General features: G+C 37.7%; 1 protein-coding gene across 5 annotated transcripts in view; it reads right to left on the bottom strand.

Moving 5' to 3' along the window:
• The window catches only part of LOC117963164 (SH2 domain-containing adapter protein F-like), a 74,570-nt gene extending 58,563 nt beyond the window's left edge, over window positions 1–16,007 (bottom strand). For all 5 annotated transcript variants that reach the window (XM_058994897.1, XM_058994898.1, XM_058994894.1 and 2 more), the window contains exon 1: window positions 15,229–16,007. In XM_058994897.1, the coding sequence (XP_058850880.1) occupies window positions 15,229–15,678 (450 nt within the window). In that variant the 5' untranslated portion in view covers window positions 15,679–16,007. The remainder of the gene's footprint in view (window positions 1–15,228) is intronic.
• Window positions 16,008–17,899: the final 1,892 nt, after the last annotated feature.

The raw sequence follows: 17,899 nt of genomic DNA, 5'->3' as shown, positions 1-17,899 counted from the left end.
TAGTGCCTTGTTCAGATACCAAAGAGCAGGAGCCAGAGTTATCTGATGCTGAATCACTTCTTACACTTCAGCTGATTACCTGCTGGAAGAGAACAGGCAATGCTGAAGAGGTACTACTTTACCTTGACTAGATTAAAAGAGTTACACAACCCCCTGCACTGTTCACAAGAAACACATTACTTTACACTCCCATAAATGCTAAGAAAGGTATTGACCAGTTGACTTATGACCCATGATGTGTGATTAAGAATGTATTAAGCAATTTATCGTCAATATGATTAAAAACGCTGTGATACGGACAACACAGGACACAGTAAATACAACGCAATGCCTTTCTTTTAAATTTTGCAGGGTGTTCTGTAACACTTTAAGCAAGTCTGACCGCCGCTAACTGATCATTTTATCATCACATTTCAGCATGCTAGTTTATAAAACAGGTCTGGGAATACTTCATCCAAACAGCAATAGCACCACAAATTAAAAAAAAAAACAAACACAGTTCTACAAAATTACTAATCTGTGACACTGAAATTCCAAAAGAAAAAGGTGTCTAATAACTAATAGTTGAAGGTGATGAAGTTGCATGGCCATTAAGGGAGGCTATAGGCGTGCAAAAAAATCTATTATCACTGGTCATCCTTTCCTAATGTCAAATATTTACATGAACAACATTGATGAAAACAAATCCAACAGTTTCTACCTGATATCTAACCATTCCTGTGCAGTAAATAACAAAAGCTCAGGAACGGATTGGCTGCAAGAGTCATCAGAAAATGCTGCTTCTGTAGCATTGTATTAGAAATATCTTACATTCGAAATTGAATTACAAAATAACATTGTTCAACAGAAGAAAAGGCCCTATACTATTGACAGTGACTATCCCAGGCTTGGGTTCCTTTAAGCACTGGTGGGCCAGTGGTTAAAGAAAGGAGCTTGTTACCAGGAGGTTGCTAGTTCAATCCCAGCTCAGCCACTGACTCACTGTGTGTGACACTGAGCAAGTCACTTAACCTCCTTGTGCTCCGTCTTTCGGATGAGAAGTAAACACTGAGGTCCTATTGTAAGTGACTCAGCAGCAGCAGTTGTGATGCATAGTTTACCGTCTAATCTATGTAAGTCGCTTTGGATAAAATTGTCTGCTATATGACTAATTAAAAATAATAATACTACTATTTAATTTGTTAAAGTTTACTTTGTTCTCAAAAAATTAAAACCTTGGATTGCACTCCATAAGGTCTGCTTTTTCAGCCAATCAAGTTTAAGGCCATACTGTATGCAACAAAAACATGACCTTGATATCTATGCTGACCTCTTTGATGCCAAGAAAACTAAAAAAAACAAGAACTCAAATCAAAAAGATCATTATCTTTTTTTATTGTTCTAAAACATGCTTGATAATAAGTGGTAAAGCTGACACCAGTTTAGAACCCTGGAGTGTCTCGTGGATGTTGTTAAGATTCTAAACAGCAGGGAATTCTAAGGTGATAGGATTTGTCAGAGAGGTTGGATCGCTGCAGGCCCTATGAGTAAATGCAATACGGTTGCTCATCTCACGTCATTATTCTGAAACTTTGTTGTCAGTGTGTGTTGTAGGTAGGTACAATAGGTGTACGGTATACCCCTTGCTTGTAACAAAAACGTTTCAAATATTTTGTATGTCTGCATAAAAAAGAACCTTATTTCATAGCTGCTATGAACACCATATAATGATTTTAATTATGAATACACTGAGGATCAATGTAATATGACTGGAGCCTTTACACTATGACACATGAACAAAGTTTGATACAGTTTTTCAAACAACGAAGAAACACAATGGGACTTTTTTTAATTGTTTTTTTGCCCGTCCGTTAAGAACTGGGAGCTGGCTTTATCATACTACTGTCAAAACAATAAACATTATTGTATGCTACCAATTGAACAGTGCAAATGAAAACTGGTCAATACACACTTTATTTAAACAGTAAATTCAGTTCTGATCAGGACAGAATGGATTCAGTTGCAGATAAAAAGCAGGTGCTAAAAAATACAAGAGGGGTATTGGTCCAGACCCTGATGCATTTGAAAAGACGGTGCGTTAGGTAATGCAGTGTCACCTTTTACATGCTGGCTGTCACTAAGTTCACGTAAAACAGAACAAGAAAGCGAGGGATTCATAAAATTACTGTACTCAAACTGAAACAATATCTGTTTTTCTCAATTTCTCTCTTGGTAACTCATCTGGGGTTTGTAATATTCCTTGTGGTGCTGATGTATTAAAGCCTGCATCACATGGCCAGAATACAGCCCCCCCCCTCCAAACACAAGATGCTCAGGTGATTTCTTAACGACTCAACGGTCCAGGAAACAGTTATGTTTTCTGCTTTTGAAATGAAGAATTAAAAGTAACACGCATACAAAATTTAAGTTTGACATACAGACAGATAGATGCTTCCATAGTCTCTCAGACTCTGACATACTTAACCAAAGAATGTCCTTAGCAAGTTTAATGACAATTGGACAAGCAGTTATCTACATCTATGTGACACTCTAAAGCATGACGTACGCATTTAGCAACCCCAGCAGAGAACAACAACCTAGGTGTTTATATTTACATTATAACAGTACAATACTTGGTGGAAGTAATGCACTGTGTTTGAGGATATTTGCCTCAAACACAGTGCATTATCAGGGCTGTACTTTTAATCACAAGCTTGCATTGCAAAGAGTATGTAAAGATCAAACACTGCAAATATAGAAAGCCTTTGATATGAAAAAGGAACAGTGGGGAGCGTATGCCTTATTTAGCCAGTCAGTAAATGACTACAAGGCAATACAAAAACTCTCCGGAGATGAATGTCTTAAAGTAAGTTGATAGTTAAATGATTATTGGCAGTGAGCCAAAATGGAAACATTTACATGTTTAAAAGTGCCAGGCTTAACTTTAACTCTTTCCAGTGCTAGGCTGAAAATGCCACTCGCTTGTCCTGGTATCTCCCACAGTCCTCAGCGTGGCAGGGGGCTGCAGTGTGCACACGCTCTGCATCTGTTTTGAAGGCCAGGGGTGGAGAACCGATTCATTAAAGCCATTCAGATCCCATTGGCAGGTGGTTTTCATTACCACAGAGGCACAGAGAACCAGAAAGTGCTGTCCTGTCTAAATTTGCTGTACTTGGATGATTAATTGTTGTGCCTGTGAGAGGCGTGGGTCAGACACAGCACCCAGGAAAGAAACTCTCTGCCTGGTACAGGGGCAGATGTTGCGGAGATGATTATGAGAGAAGGTTGAATTTAATATGCGGTCTAGTTTTCACTAATTTTAGGGACAGCAACCTAACAGCTAACTGCTCAGACTTGTATAATGCACATCATGTTCAGCCTTGGACACATGATAATACGGACACACCTTGTATGTATGAAGTTTGGACAATGTAATAATGCTCTCTCCCCAGGACCCCCCTTGAAAACATGGTCACCTGGTTCATATTCCAACAAATTCATAAGGTTGTATCTTTCATTAATCTGAATAGGGTTCAGTCACCCCGTTGCCCTCAAAATGCAGATCCATTACTTAATGGGAATGAGCTGTGCAAGTTTTACACACACTTCCTGGTTAATCAGCAAGTTCCATCAAACTACATCAAAGGGCTTAGGAATAAAATTATGTAATGGTAAAACTAGCAAGACTTACTTTTAGTTTCAGGAAGGAACAGTAACATTAGTGTGTCGTACTCCGTTCTGAAATTAGGATGAAAAGTTTAGCTCAAAGTGCAATTAACAGGTAGATGCATTAACATATCCCCCCTGCACATACACGTCTTGGGTCATTTCACCTCCGCAATGTCTTCCCGGTCGAAGCTTCTGTTTGAAAGCATGTCAGTGAAAAGGGGAAGCAGCTGATTGGTTATCGACAGGAAAGAAGCCAGTAAAGAAATGGGAACAATTTCACCCTCCAGGTGAACTGACCCAGGAAGTGCAATATAGTCTAAAAGCAGGACTTGGAAACAGAGGTTTCTTAATTTTGAAACCGTGTTTTTTGTTTTTTTTTGCACATTTGAGACCTATACAATGAACGTATGGCATGGCGGAGAAAATGTATGGAACTATTTTGTTAGCAGCAGTCACTTTAAACAAGAACTGAAATATTTTAAAAAAACCGACATGATGTAAAAGTACTCCTTATTTTACTGCCTTACAGGGTTACAGTGCGCAAATGGTACACAGAAAATACCCAGTAGTATTAAGAGTAAACGTCTACAGAGCAGATTTCCTGTTATCCTGTCAAAAAGCAATGTACAAGGCTGCAGAAAAACTCGCTATGTGATTTATGTCCTGTGCCACTAGGGGATTGTAGCTAGAGATAACCTAATACAACTCCAGGCTTTGCAGCTCTATTATATTAGAGCACTTCAAAAGGTCTTTTTGTTGCTGCCTTGTTCTTTAATGAAACTGTTATCAGAGACAGAGATAAACAGCAGAAACAGTTGCCAAGTCGAAAATGAAAAGAAAGCCTCTGTCATTTTCTCAGAAGCAGCTGCTAGAGCAGGAATGTATTTTAGGCCTTAGCAGTCAACAGGACACACTTTTAAAGCTTAGATTGGATCCGTCTACACTGTGTTGGTGTCAACAGTATTCCACTTTCCAAAATGATGATTTCTGCCTCTGCCTATTTCATCAAGTAAGTTTGAGCAAGACAACACAGTTTCGGCAAAGGTGATCATTTTATTTGTAGGCTTTTTAACATAACTTGATCCATACGTGAATGTGTACAGTTTGGGACATGTACAATTTAAGCATTAGTAGCAACTACCCTTATAAAAGTTTTCAGTAGCTAAAAGCATAGCAAAGTATAATAATGCATGGTAAAACATAAGCACAGTAAAGCCCAGAGAGGTATGGTAAAGCATATTATAAAATATAGTAAAGTATGGTAAATGCATAATATAACTGGGTGAAAAGCATAAAAAAACTAAAATTTCTGTGCACTGTGGAAAACTTTCAAAAGGGTACACTTGTATAACTTTTCAGAGTGCAGATCTCTCACTCAGAATGTCACATACAGTCAAGCAAGAGGTGTATGTTTTTATCGTTTACGTGAAGTTTAGCTCATCCTGTGTTGAATTCCTAGAGCAACAATGACTAAATATCAATGACCCAACCTCTGCCCTTTGAATCTCAATGAAATACAAGGGAAAAAACTGTGAGATAACTGTCATAGTAGAACGACATTGAGTTAATGACTCCACTCTTGTCTAATCAGTGTTGGGTACCAACTTATTCCAATGAAATAACCATTTAATATATGAATAATGTATTTGGTTAAAATATGATTCATAAACCTCTCCAACAAGGTGCCAAGGTATAACCTGATGTGTGGACACCATTGCAAGGTTCCAGGTCAACTTTGAATTTGACCACCAGACCATGAACTCCGCGAGACCCCCTGTTGCGAAGGTGCAACATGGTTCCCTTCCCCTGGAAGTGTCCAATGGCATCTCATACACAAAGGGGTATTTTTAATATCGTTGAGGCCATGATTGCTTCCTTGCAATAGCGAGTGCTGCCACCTGTGGGGAGAACAGTATTACCTCACAAAACTGAGAGAAACTTCTCCATCCAAGCAGATCAGTTTCCTACTTTTTTGTACTCCAACCTCAAAATATCAGGGGAGTAAACTTCAATACAAAAAAAATAAAAAGGAGATATTCATGGGTGAAAATGGCCAATGATAATTTTGACAGAGCTTTATAGATCAGCTCTGGACCAGTAACCTTTCGTATTCAGTAACATGAGTCAGTTTTGGTATCTATAGGTGAGTGTTTCATTCTAAAGCAGTACAATTCAGTGTTTTAATCAATCTCAGAACCAATGGTCAAAGAACTTTGTGTCTCAATCATAGGCGCCTAACTTTGTTAAACAGTAGGGGGGCAAACTGAAGGACTAACTGCTGAGCGTAGAGAAGCAAATGTTTATTTGTTTTATTTTTATTTTTTACAATTAAGAAGCTCAGAATACTTGCCATGTCAAAAGCACGGTTTTACTATATAAAAACAGACTTCACTCTGAAGCAAATGCAAAGATTTTTTTTTTTTTTTTTTGCTGAATAAAACAATTTCAACAGTATAAACTTAGTTGCAGAAAGGACCAAAAGACAAGAGTTGTTTCTTCTTTCATTGCTCTAAGAAACTGTGTCTTTGCCCTTGTGCTTGCTTCTAAATATGGTCCATTGAGTTAGAGGGCAAAACAATAATGTAAACAGCTGCTAGTGCAACAAGTCATGCCTTGCTAGTTTTAAAATATTTTTTTTTTTTTACTTTTAATATTCAAGCAAGTTTTACACTTGCTTCGGATCGGGTACATTATTTATATCTTTAACCAGGGCTGACAGTGCGCAGAACAGCAGGGAGAGTATAAGCAAACAGTTTAATTACCTTACGATTCAGGTGCGTGCCTTTAAAGTAAGATTAAACTACTGTCATTATTAAAGCTTACGTGACTTGAAAAACGTCTTAAGCAAATTCCTACTTGGTTTGCTTGAATGAGTAGTACACAACAAGCTTCAATATGAAAGTTAAAAATTTATTTTAATAAAGAATGACAGGTTTTTAATTAAAAAAACAAAAAACAAAAAGAAACACAATAAATAATTTCTAAAGTAAAAACGGGATTGTGTTACTTTTCAATACCACAGCTTATTACCAGTGCTTAATAGCAGTAACATTTTATTTAGAGTTGTTGTTCAACTTAAACCCGTTCATGGCCCCCCAGCAACACTAACCTACTAACGTCCTTATTTAAAAAAAAAAAATAATAATACATAAATAACTGTCTGAATATATTTTAATTAATAGAGAATAAAACTAAACTAAACTAACAATTACCTGGCCTATATTTAATTCATCATTTTTTGTAGTATCCAAACTGCCCAGCATTTTCTGTTGCAGTCACACTGCTGCTAATGTTAGCTTTTGTAAATAGTGCAGAGTGGACCAATGTTGGGGCTGTTTTATTTATTTATTTATTTTTAATGTTGTACTTATGGCATCTTATGAATGACTTTCCTTTTTTTTGTAACATTTTTAACTGTTTATGGGCAAAACCATAACAAAACACTTATAGTGTGTTTACACAGAGCAAAAAAAAGTAGAGTGGCAAAATATATAGTTTGAGAGAAATATACTAAAAGGTCACAAGTCAGATTTTTTTGGCATTTCTACACGAATCATAGGAATGGACCTGAGAGAGGCCATTTTGACAGAATACAGACAGGGCACTTTCACCCATGGATATTCTATTGCTACAAATCTTGGTTGCAATCTACCACTGTAGCACATTTTGGGAGCATTTTGTGTGTGTTGCAAACAAGCAACGAAGCATAAATCACTAATATGAATCATCATGCCTAACAAAACAGTCATAGCATTTTGCTGTCATGTACAGCAAATAAACATGTGTCATCTTACATTGACCCACAACCAACTGATAAAGTCAACAGCATATTGACATTGACTGTGCCATGATAGTAAGCAAGTAGAATGTGGGTACATGTACACCTTTAGCACACTATGATCCTTGATGTTCCACCACAAACCTCCAAGCAGAACCACAAAGTTTAACTGCTTTAATATCCAATAAAATACTGTAACTTGGCAATAATTGTAAATTAATCATCGTATCTCTATTTGTAGAGTGCTCACGTGTACAGACGCATTTTGCAATTTCACTTTGTTATCTCTTAAGCCCAAAACGTGTCCAAAAATTCTCTGAAATAATAAAAAAAGAATGACATTTTCCCCACTTAGAGGTATGAAACTGTTACATATTTACACTGCAATATTTTTTTATAAGGGTTTGGAAATATGCTTGGGTCTCCCAGGTTGAAACAGGACAACAGGGTAAACATCCATAATCTTTTTTGAAAGTGTGCCATGTAATCTTTTACGGCCTTAAATAAATAAACTAACTAAATATTTGTTTTTTGACACTGGACGTTTGTAGAGATGCCTACGTTTTATGTTTTCCAATTTATTTTAGTCAAGGCTACACAGTTCTGAAATCAATTAAAACAATTAAATAAAAACAGGTGCACCCCTCCGAAAAATACATTCTCGCCTGTTTATAGCTCTACAGTGCTGACTGAGACATGAAGGGCTTCAGGCAGCCAATTCCAACCATGAACAGCTTAAGAAAACAAAGCGCCTGCAAGGACAGGTGTAACCTTGGGAATTAAACAGCAGAACAGTCGCAGGCTAGTCTGGTTTGGATTCCGGACAAGCAATGACAATTTAATGTTAACAGTTTTATGATGTGTTTTTTTTTTTTTAACTCTAGTCCTCCTCGAATCATTGCAGAAGTGTTTCTACTTTTAGAAGTTTTCTGAAGATCCAAGACGGTTTGATTTAGGCTTGGTAAGGTAGGTCGGTGTCTTTGAATTAGTGAGACTGCAGAGAGGAATAAGGGGGCTATTCACATTAAAGGGATTACTGCATCAGGGCCTGGAACTTGAAGACAAAGAGGAGTAGAAACTCAACTACAACTCTGTGTTCTGCATGCAGCATGCAGACTTGCTCACAAGGGGTGGTTTTCAAATAAAACCCCTAGAATGTGGCTTAAAAAGCACTGCAGTAATTCATTAGGGGCCAGAACTCAGGCAGCTGTAAATGATATCAGCAGCAAACACACTGCAGAAGAAATATCAACCCTTCTCTGTATTGTAGGTGCTGGCTGAGAGTTTTGGCTTGAGGTAATGGGGTTTCAGTATTATCAAAATACTTTTACAAAAGGGTGTGTGCGTGTGTGTGTGTGTGTGTGTGTGTGCGCATGTGTACAAGTATTTTAAAAATCTGGAGGTTTGCAAGCGTTCTCTCCCAGCATTCCTAGGGTCACAGCTCTGAAGTTCCAGTGAAAGGGGAATGTGTCACTCGGGTCTAAACACTTCCTGTCAGGAAGGGAGCACTTCCTGAATCCTGAAACAACCCACTTGCTTTTTATTTCCCATGAAAACGGATGCTGTAAACTTCTCCCTCCCATCCATAGGAGAGTACAGCTCTCAGGCTAGATTTGTTAGCCTGTATAAGGGTCTTGAATACACCTGTATAATATATGTATGACTTTTTCAGTACAGTTATTTCTTTACCGATACTTCTTGTTAAATAAGTTAGATTAGTTCAAATTTTCTATCCCTACTTTTCTGATGGTGCCACATTACAGAGTCTCCTCTATGTCAGCATCACAGTCTCAAAATGTCTCTGCATGGGATAGAGCGTCCCTTTCAAGGGAAATAGGAAGTATGACCATCGCATCTAACCATGCTGTTTTCTGATAAGCAAAACTTAAAATTTCTCCTACACATTATATACAAGATATAACTTTAACTCAATATTGTGCAGACATTTTTTGCTAAATACACTAATCGCTGGTATTTACTATCCTTTGCTCCCTGCATTTAGAATCAGAATGCTCAGTACCCAGATTGACCAACCATAAGAAATATAATTATGTAGAAATGATTGATACCAAATGAGACACAATTTGTCCCAAATCTCAAGAACCAATTATCAATACTCAGAACAAATCACTGATCTGAACAGGGTCCTGGTTCTAACTGGTTCGGTTTAGCAAAACTGGCATTGTTTATCTGATAAACTGTGCCAAAAGTGAGAAGGTCATTTTAATGTTTGCTGTTTCTTGAGGTAAAGTCCACTGAAAGAAAACACAGTGCAAGAACAGGTTGTTATTGCATGAGCTTGGTGTTACCACGGAAACACTGAACAGTCATAGAGAAGTTTATCAGTCTGATTTCGGTCACACCTACTTCTCTCCCTGAGTCCAGGAAGTGAAGCAGAGACTGTAAAGTTCTTACTCACATGCTCCAGCCTTCAAAAACAACAGCTTCAACTACACGTTCAAATGTCTAAAACAGTTAATTCCATTCAACTTTATGCTGATCAGTCTTGTACACAGCAAAATGAATTGAACAATATTTGGCAATAAATAAATACATACATTAAAATATATAATAAGAATAACATTAGATAGATAGAGATAGATAGGCTGGCTAGCGGCAGAAATAGCAAACCCCCAGACACAGCAACTGCACTTTTAATATCACAAAACAAACAAACCATGGGAATGAAAATTAACATTCAAACAAAACAATACAAAACACAAAACAAACCAGCACCCACACACAGCTATCGCTGTGCATACCTTCTTTTCTATTTCTCATACTCTCTTAGCACACTCTCCATGTGCTGCTCCAAACAAACATGTCCTTGTCTGCTATATAGAGTGTGGCCAGGGGTAAATGACAGTCAATCATTCAATTACCACCTGGTCACATTCCACACTTTAATAAAACAAATGAACAATTCATCACTTAAACAATTAAACACAATTTGGAGTGACATATGGAGAGACAAACACCATATATTCCCAGATTATTTCACTCTTAATTTATATGGATTTCTTGCATATAAAAATGTTTATGACGTTGTCTTTTCCTCAATACAATTTGTACAAGAGCTTGCAGCTCGTAAAACGTGAAATGGCTCAAACTGCTATGCAAGGAGCGTCTTACTTCCATCCCTGCGCTGTAAACAGATTTATTCTGGCATATGGTATTACAAACATAGGTGTAAAAAGTGGTGTTCCAGACAGATTACAAAGAAGACAGACTGGGGTTGTTATTTGTTGAGCTCCGGTGTTTGTCATGTAATGAATGCATGTCGATCCTATATTGCCTTCCTCTGTATTGCAATGTAGCTCTCATTCTGTTATTTAATGACCGCATTCTACAGATCTGATCCACAAAATAAAAAATAAATTAAAAAAACACTTGTCTTGACTTTGTTACGATCTGCCACTGGGACTGACTTGAAAGCAATTTGAAATCACACTTCTGTATTTCCATCAGCAGCATATCGAGATCAAATCAATTTCAAGTGGGCCTCCCTTAGCTCCAGTTAGGTTTATGGGTCGGCAGAACAGGATCTCTTCAACACTGATGATGTAAATTACCTAATGAACATCCAATGCACTGGATGTGAGAGGCAGCTTTTAAAATCTCAGACTGCTACAGACTGGTTTCAAGGTGCAGATGGAAATGTGGCATTATTCTCAAATAACCAAGGTAAGTACAAAAATAGAAATAATTTAAAACACTGGGGAAGTGGCAACTACATAATCAAATCTGAAGTCTACTGGGAAAGTAAAACAACTACAGAATTGAAACAGAGCCTGAAAAACATGTAGGATAAGACTAGGATAAGATATGGAGCATGGAGGGGATATTATACTGGAAATGCAGGACCAATTCATACCTAAGGCTAAGAAGGCCAAAGTAACTCACAGTGGCTTAACAGGTCCGCCAAGCGAAAGGTCATAAAACATAAAGACTTTTATCAGACATACAAGAGACAATATAGCAGAATGTACAATTATTTGCTCTCTAGATGCATGTAAACCTACAAAATACAATTAGTGGGTGTACAAAAAGTGTGCCATATTTAAGTAGAAGCATACATTTTACAATGTGTTTTCCAGACTCAGAAAAAACTTTGACATAGTAAAAGCATGTACCTGCTATCCCTTTTGAGTTCTGGGGTGCTGAAGGGATGCAATTTCTGGCCTGGTGTCCACTTTGGGGACTCATAAATCAATAAACCATTTATCCTGTGACACTGATACAGTATTTGCTCTTGTTAGATAACAATAACACACTTTTGTTTCTACATTTGGCTTCAACATCATGTGTCCCGGTGAGTCTATTTAAGCAAGACTCCACTGTCAGCATGTTTTACATGCAATATTAATGACTGTCTGAAACCAATAAAACACATTCAATTGTACTGAAGAGTGTTTACATTATATTTTACTTCAGTAATAGTTCTCTTTTGCAATATTCCATTAGCTGCATGAAAGAATATCCAAGCATGTATTATTTCACCTCAGCACTAAAAGTAAGTAGCATTGGGTTGAAACACAAATATATGTTCAGAAATAATGAAAATGTATTCTGATGAAACATTCATGGCCACCATTGTATCTTCCTATAAGTAATAACAAAGTGAACTGCAATTGTATTTGTGGTTATCAGGGAATGGAAGCACTTCTGCTCTGAAGTCCCAGTATATCAAAATCCATGATGACAGAAGATGACACAGCTGAGGTTCGGCTCTCTATGGTTTGTTACAGCTCAGGCTAGACTAAATAAGATCACACAGTAAATCCTGGAACAGCTCCAGCTCCTGTTGAATGGCATCCAACTGCCATCCCTATTTTGTGTAACTGGGATTAAACAGCACATTTCAATGTAATTCTCCCATGGGGAAGAACAAAACATAGAGCAAAAAAAATAACAACCACCAGATGGCAGCATGTGCTAAGTAACAATAACACCTTTAAGTGGAAGACTAAACCAAACACACTTTCAATAGAATAACTTACATATATTTTAGTGAATTATAATACTTTAGAAATAGTATAGGGTATAATGGTTTACTGGACTTTCTTATAATAAAAAGAAAATATGGAATTAGTTGATTGTTCAAATGTACTGATTAATGACACAATTAAAACCGAAAATATTTAAAAAGAAATATTCACTAGTGGCTCACCTAGTAAAGGCACTGCCACATGGAGTTAGATGTTATCAGCAGCTTGTTGGTTTGAATTCTGGTGATTCAAACCAACAAGTTGCCTATCTTGGCTGGGGGCCCGCAGAGAACGCTTCATTGGCTTTTGCGCTCAACTCTATATTAACTTAGTGAAAAAAGGCTGCGTACAGCTATGGCCAAACGTTTTGCATCACCCTAGAATGATCTAATTTTGGTTCATAAAGTCGAATAAAACCTGCCGAATAATGTTCCGTTAGCATACTGAATTACATACCGTTTTGTCGTTTTCCATATATTTAACGAAAAACTGACAAACCGAAAAATGTGACATTTCGAAATCTAACATAAAACATTTCCATGTTACTCAATTAAAAGTAATAAAAAGTAATCACGCCACTGCAATGCTGGCCTGGAAATTTACGGGATTTCAATCCAATTGAGAATGTTTGGGGTCCATTTCATCTTCCTGCTCACATATGTAACTGAGATGGATTTAACAGCGGCCAGGAGGGTGATGGGAAATGTAGTTCTGAGAGGTCCATGCAGGTACATGTGAAGCCATCTTGAGGCAGGGAATGCAATTTAAGATTAAAAAGTGGTCAAAATATAAAAAAAAATAATAATAATTAAAACAATACACACAGCTGTAGCAACACATGGGAACATGTAACACAATCAAATAAAAAAGGTCATGTACCCTTTAACAGTAGACCTTGTCATAATCTTGTATGCTGTATTGACTGAAACAGCTGAAATACCAAGGTTCAAGGTTTGTTCAACATTTTCTGCTCTTAAAAGTGACTTGCCATTTCTCATCGTGCATTGCAGATGAACTGAGATAACCCATTCTCCCATGAGATCTTTTTTTCCTGTTTCTAGACTTCATCGAACTTGGCACAATACGAAGTACTGAATACCTAGTGCTTTATTACAAGCTTCCCCTGAGCTGGTGAGAACTCTGGTCTGATAAATTTGAATAAGAATGCACCAGCAGTTAAACACACCTGTGCTTGAACAGTGATTAATGCTTTTATTATTAGAATGCATTAAAGTGCTAATAGGCTATATTTCCAATGAAGAATTAATCCATACACAACATAATGAACAGCTTTAAAGTTGAACAGATCATATGTGCTGTGTTCTGCTATTTTATGAAAGAAACACTCTCTAAAACAACCAATTTACTGTATGTGGTTTAGCTGCACCCCCGCACCCCCCCTGCACTGATCTGACAAACATTAAAAAATATTGGGTCTTTTTTGTGTTGTGTGTGTTTTGAAAGGTTATGTTGCAATAACAAGTAGTGATACTGATTTGATTAAGGATTGTGTGTGGCTGGCCCGTTCTGCACATTCAGCTACAGCAGGTCATCCCTAGCTTCATCAAATACTGCACTCTGATCATCCCAGTCTGTTACAGCAAAACCTAACCTAAAAGGATCTTAACTTTTTTTTTGTCTATTTCTAAAGTCTGTTTGATGTTTCCTGATGTATCAGCTTATTTGTGACCATCTGTCAGCTATTAACAGAATTAGACAACATTTCTATGTTTACACAATGTTTCTGTTCACATATTGTACATTTATCTTGAAGTGCACTGTGTTTGTTTACAAAGTCTACAGTTTGAAAACATGTTAATCACTAAGCATATATATACCTGTATATTTAAAATCAATAAATTCATATTTAGGATTATACAAAGCTTTCACTGCAACAAAATAACTTTGCAGGCACAAGCATGCTGTTTAAAAGAGGCATATTTGCCAGCTAATTTACAATCAAGGCTATATCAGCAGTAATACAGTAGCGTGCTGTATTTTGCTACTGCAGTTGTTACAAGCTTTTGACATGGCGTGTATGTTGGTTTCTGTTGCTTTTTTGTGCTGATAAATTCGTTAAAACTAGGGTTACCATCTTTACTCAATGTTGTTAGCACAAGTGTAGTTTATTACATTAAACTTAACGGATACATTATATTTTTTTAAATGGACACAGGGTAACAATGTCAAAAAATCCAATAAGACGTGTTTTTGTTTGTTTGTTATTCCCCGCTGTAATTGTACTACTTGCGACAGTAACTCCAGAATGTATCTCAGTATATGAAGACATTAAGGGAAACACTTGCCAAACTGGGGAGACAAAAAAGACTATTTTGTATTAAACACTGGTTAAAGTAATTTGAAATCAGCTGACAGACTCCTGGAATGTGTGTAAGCTTAAGCAATGGTCTGTGTGTTAATGTCTAACCATGTGAAGCGTTTGCCACAGATTTTTTTTGCTCTGTTGTGCAACGGAAGAAAAACTTGCTCTGCCGGTTTTTCTGAAACTTCAAAAAAAAAAAAAAGTAAACTACTGTCTTCAATTATATATTTAATTTGTAATAAATCAATACATAAATAACTAGTGTATTCTGCTTCCATATCAAGAAAACTAACATTTGTACAGTATACAGTTACTGATTTTCGTTTTCAACCGACACAAAACCTTAGATTATGTTTAATTGCTGGAATATTTTCAACTCTAAAGTAAAAGCTACTTAAACGCTTTAGGGATATGTACAGAAAAGCTTAATAGTAATGCTTTACAAACGTTGCTTAGTTTAAGAGCTGTTCCACTGTAGTGTAAACCCTTACCTTCTCGTGTTTGTGTTCCTGTTCTGCGGGAGGTGAAGTGGGCGATTTCACGTTCCCAGCGGAAGCGGCGGGGGTTGAGCTGTTGGCACTGACTGGATTTGGGTTGCATTTCTCGATCGATTCCACCTTGATAAGCCGGTGCTTGGGAGAAACATATTTGATATCTGGTGATCCGGTGGAACCCGAGCGTCCAGGAAACGAGCCGCTGCCTGTATAAGGGTCCTCGAAGTCCCGCTCCTTCTGAAGCCTGTAGGCGGCGAGAATATCTGGCTGCGCGGCGCTCAGGTACAGGGCAGTCGCCCCAACGCTGAGCTGTTGTTGATGGTATGCGGGCGTGCCGGGCGTGCCGGGCGCTGCCGGGTGGCAGTGTCTGTAGTCCGGTTTCGGGGGAGCAGGAGGGGGCGCTTTGGTGCTTTTGAATCCTAGGTGTTCCTTGAACCATTTGGCCATGCTGCCAGCGCATTGCTCTCAAGTGTTTTTTTTTTTTTTTTTTTAATCTCGTACGACTTTTCCTTCCCTGTTGTTCTTGAAAATGCGTGCGTATGTGTCCGCAGTTCTTTCCAAATGCTGCTCGTGTATCTTGTAGTCCAGCTCCGGCCTTGTGGTACCCACCGGGAGTGCACACTGCCGACACACTCCGAGTTCTCCTGCCTCACTTACTCGCACTGACAGCTGGATTACTCTGTGCTGGAGCTCCGCTAAGCAATATGGGAGCAACTGCACAGCTAATGGGTTAGTCAGCCAGCCAGCTTCCCTCCCCTACCTACCTGGAGACATCCACTGCCATCTACCGGATCGATTCGTCACTGAGTTCATTTCAACGAAATACTGTACTCTTTGTAGGACAACGAACAAGAGAACATACTGTACTGCGATATAGGCTTTTTACACGAGAAAACGTTCAAATAAAACACATTTTACAACATGTAAGCTACCACCTTGACAGTAGTGTGCACCCGTAGCCAAAACATGGACGTGTACTGTAATCGCACAGTATATTTAATTTGAGAAGGTAGAACAAGAAAAAAAACATACAAAACGTAAATTATTTTAAAAAAAAAAATAATCCAGGCATTAATAGATGTGGATGAAAAGGTGGACACTGTAAAACGAGTTTACAAGTGAACTGGTTTTACAATTTGAGCAGTTGCAAATAGAAATCTGCCAGGCTTACAGTACTGACAGTAGTGCTATGATAGTGCCTTTGCAAACTCATCAGTAGCATATCGTAATATCCTCAAGAGCTTGTGCTAAAAAAAAAAAAAAAAAAAAAAAAACAACTCAATATTGTACATTCTATCACAATTGTATAAGCAGTTCTGAGCTCCACTGTATTCCAAGCATTGTGCAGCATTTTGGGATGGATTATGAAGTAATGCACTATCATATACACATGTAATGTTGTTTATGTACTTAATTACTTTTACACATGATAGTCACAATCAAATATTCATTTATTTATTTACATAAGCAAAATAAGAAAATGTGAACAAGAGGAGGCCATTCGGCTCATCAACGCGCATCCAGTTCCTAGTGCAGTAGTTGATTGATCCCAGGACTTTGTTACGTTGGGTGTAAAGGATCCCAATGATTCAACATCAACACATGTCTTGGTAACCCATTCCATCCCCTCACTGCTCTGTGGAAGTGTCTCCTACCCTCTATCTTAAGTCTGTTTCCAGTTCATTTGCAGCTATGTATTCGGGTCATGGTTTCTGTGCTGTGCTTAAAGTATTGGCTAGGGTTAACTTTGTCCTTTTAAGATTTTTAAGACCCTTTTGTTCTAAATACATTCCTTTCAAAGCTCATTCCTTTAAGCCCTGGTTCGGTTGCTCTTCGCTGGACTCTCTCCATAGCCTTTTTGTATTGTTAGCACCAGAACTGAAAACAAGTGGGATCTCACCAGTGCTTAACAAATGATTTTTCTTTTTGAATTTCATCCCCACATATTTATTAACATGCTAAGGGTGTATGCATGGCACATAAACATTTGAAATCATGTAGCTTTCCCTAATAATGCCACACATTCTACTGTACAAAATAATGTTTCTCTCCTTTCTTTATTAGATTTTACAAGATTTATTTGACTCCTGAGAGGTTTATTTTACTGTAAAACAGTACACATGTTACTTTTATTTCCCACCTGATTATAAATGAAATAATATTTGCATATTCATTTACATTTTTTTAAGTGTATTCAAACATGAAAAAAAACCATGCTATCTCTCTGGAAGTAGAGTAGGTGAATTTCAATTTCTCAGAAAGCTCAGACAATCCTGGGGAAAATCAGAAGGCATCATCATTCAGCTGCTAGACAAAGACTCTTTTCCCAGAAGCCAACATTCATGAGTTTCGATTTTGTGAGTTCCCAGATGGTTGACACATTTGGGTCTGGTGAATAGGAGTTCTGATTTAAATACGGTCAAAGTTGCAGAATAGGCTTTCTGTTGTGGGCAGGCCAATCTCCCGACCTTCTAAGTTTAGAAATAGTGTGAACAAGTGTTGAACCACCTCCCTCAAGAAAACGTCACTGTAATCATGTAATCATACTGTAATCTACAGGATGCCACAACCACTGACGGTGCAAGGCACAGAGAGGAGCTCTATGTTATTAATGGATTGCACAACATTGAAAATTGTATGTAAGCACTTTTCTTACAGGGGTTGTTAA

This window comes from Acipenser ruthenus, chromosome 21 (genome assembly GCF_902713425.1).
Source record: "Acipenser ruthenus chromosome 21, fAciRut3.2 maternal haplotype, whole genome shotgun sequence".
Classification (NCBI taxonomy): domain Eukaryota; kingdom Metazoa; phylum Chordata; class Actinopteri; order Acipenseriformes; family Acipenseridae; genus Acipenser; species Acipenser ruthenus.
Note: the sequence above shows the minus strand (reverse complement) of the source record. Positions and strands in the feature narration are given on the sequence as shown.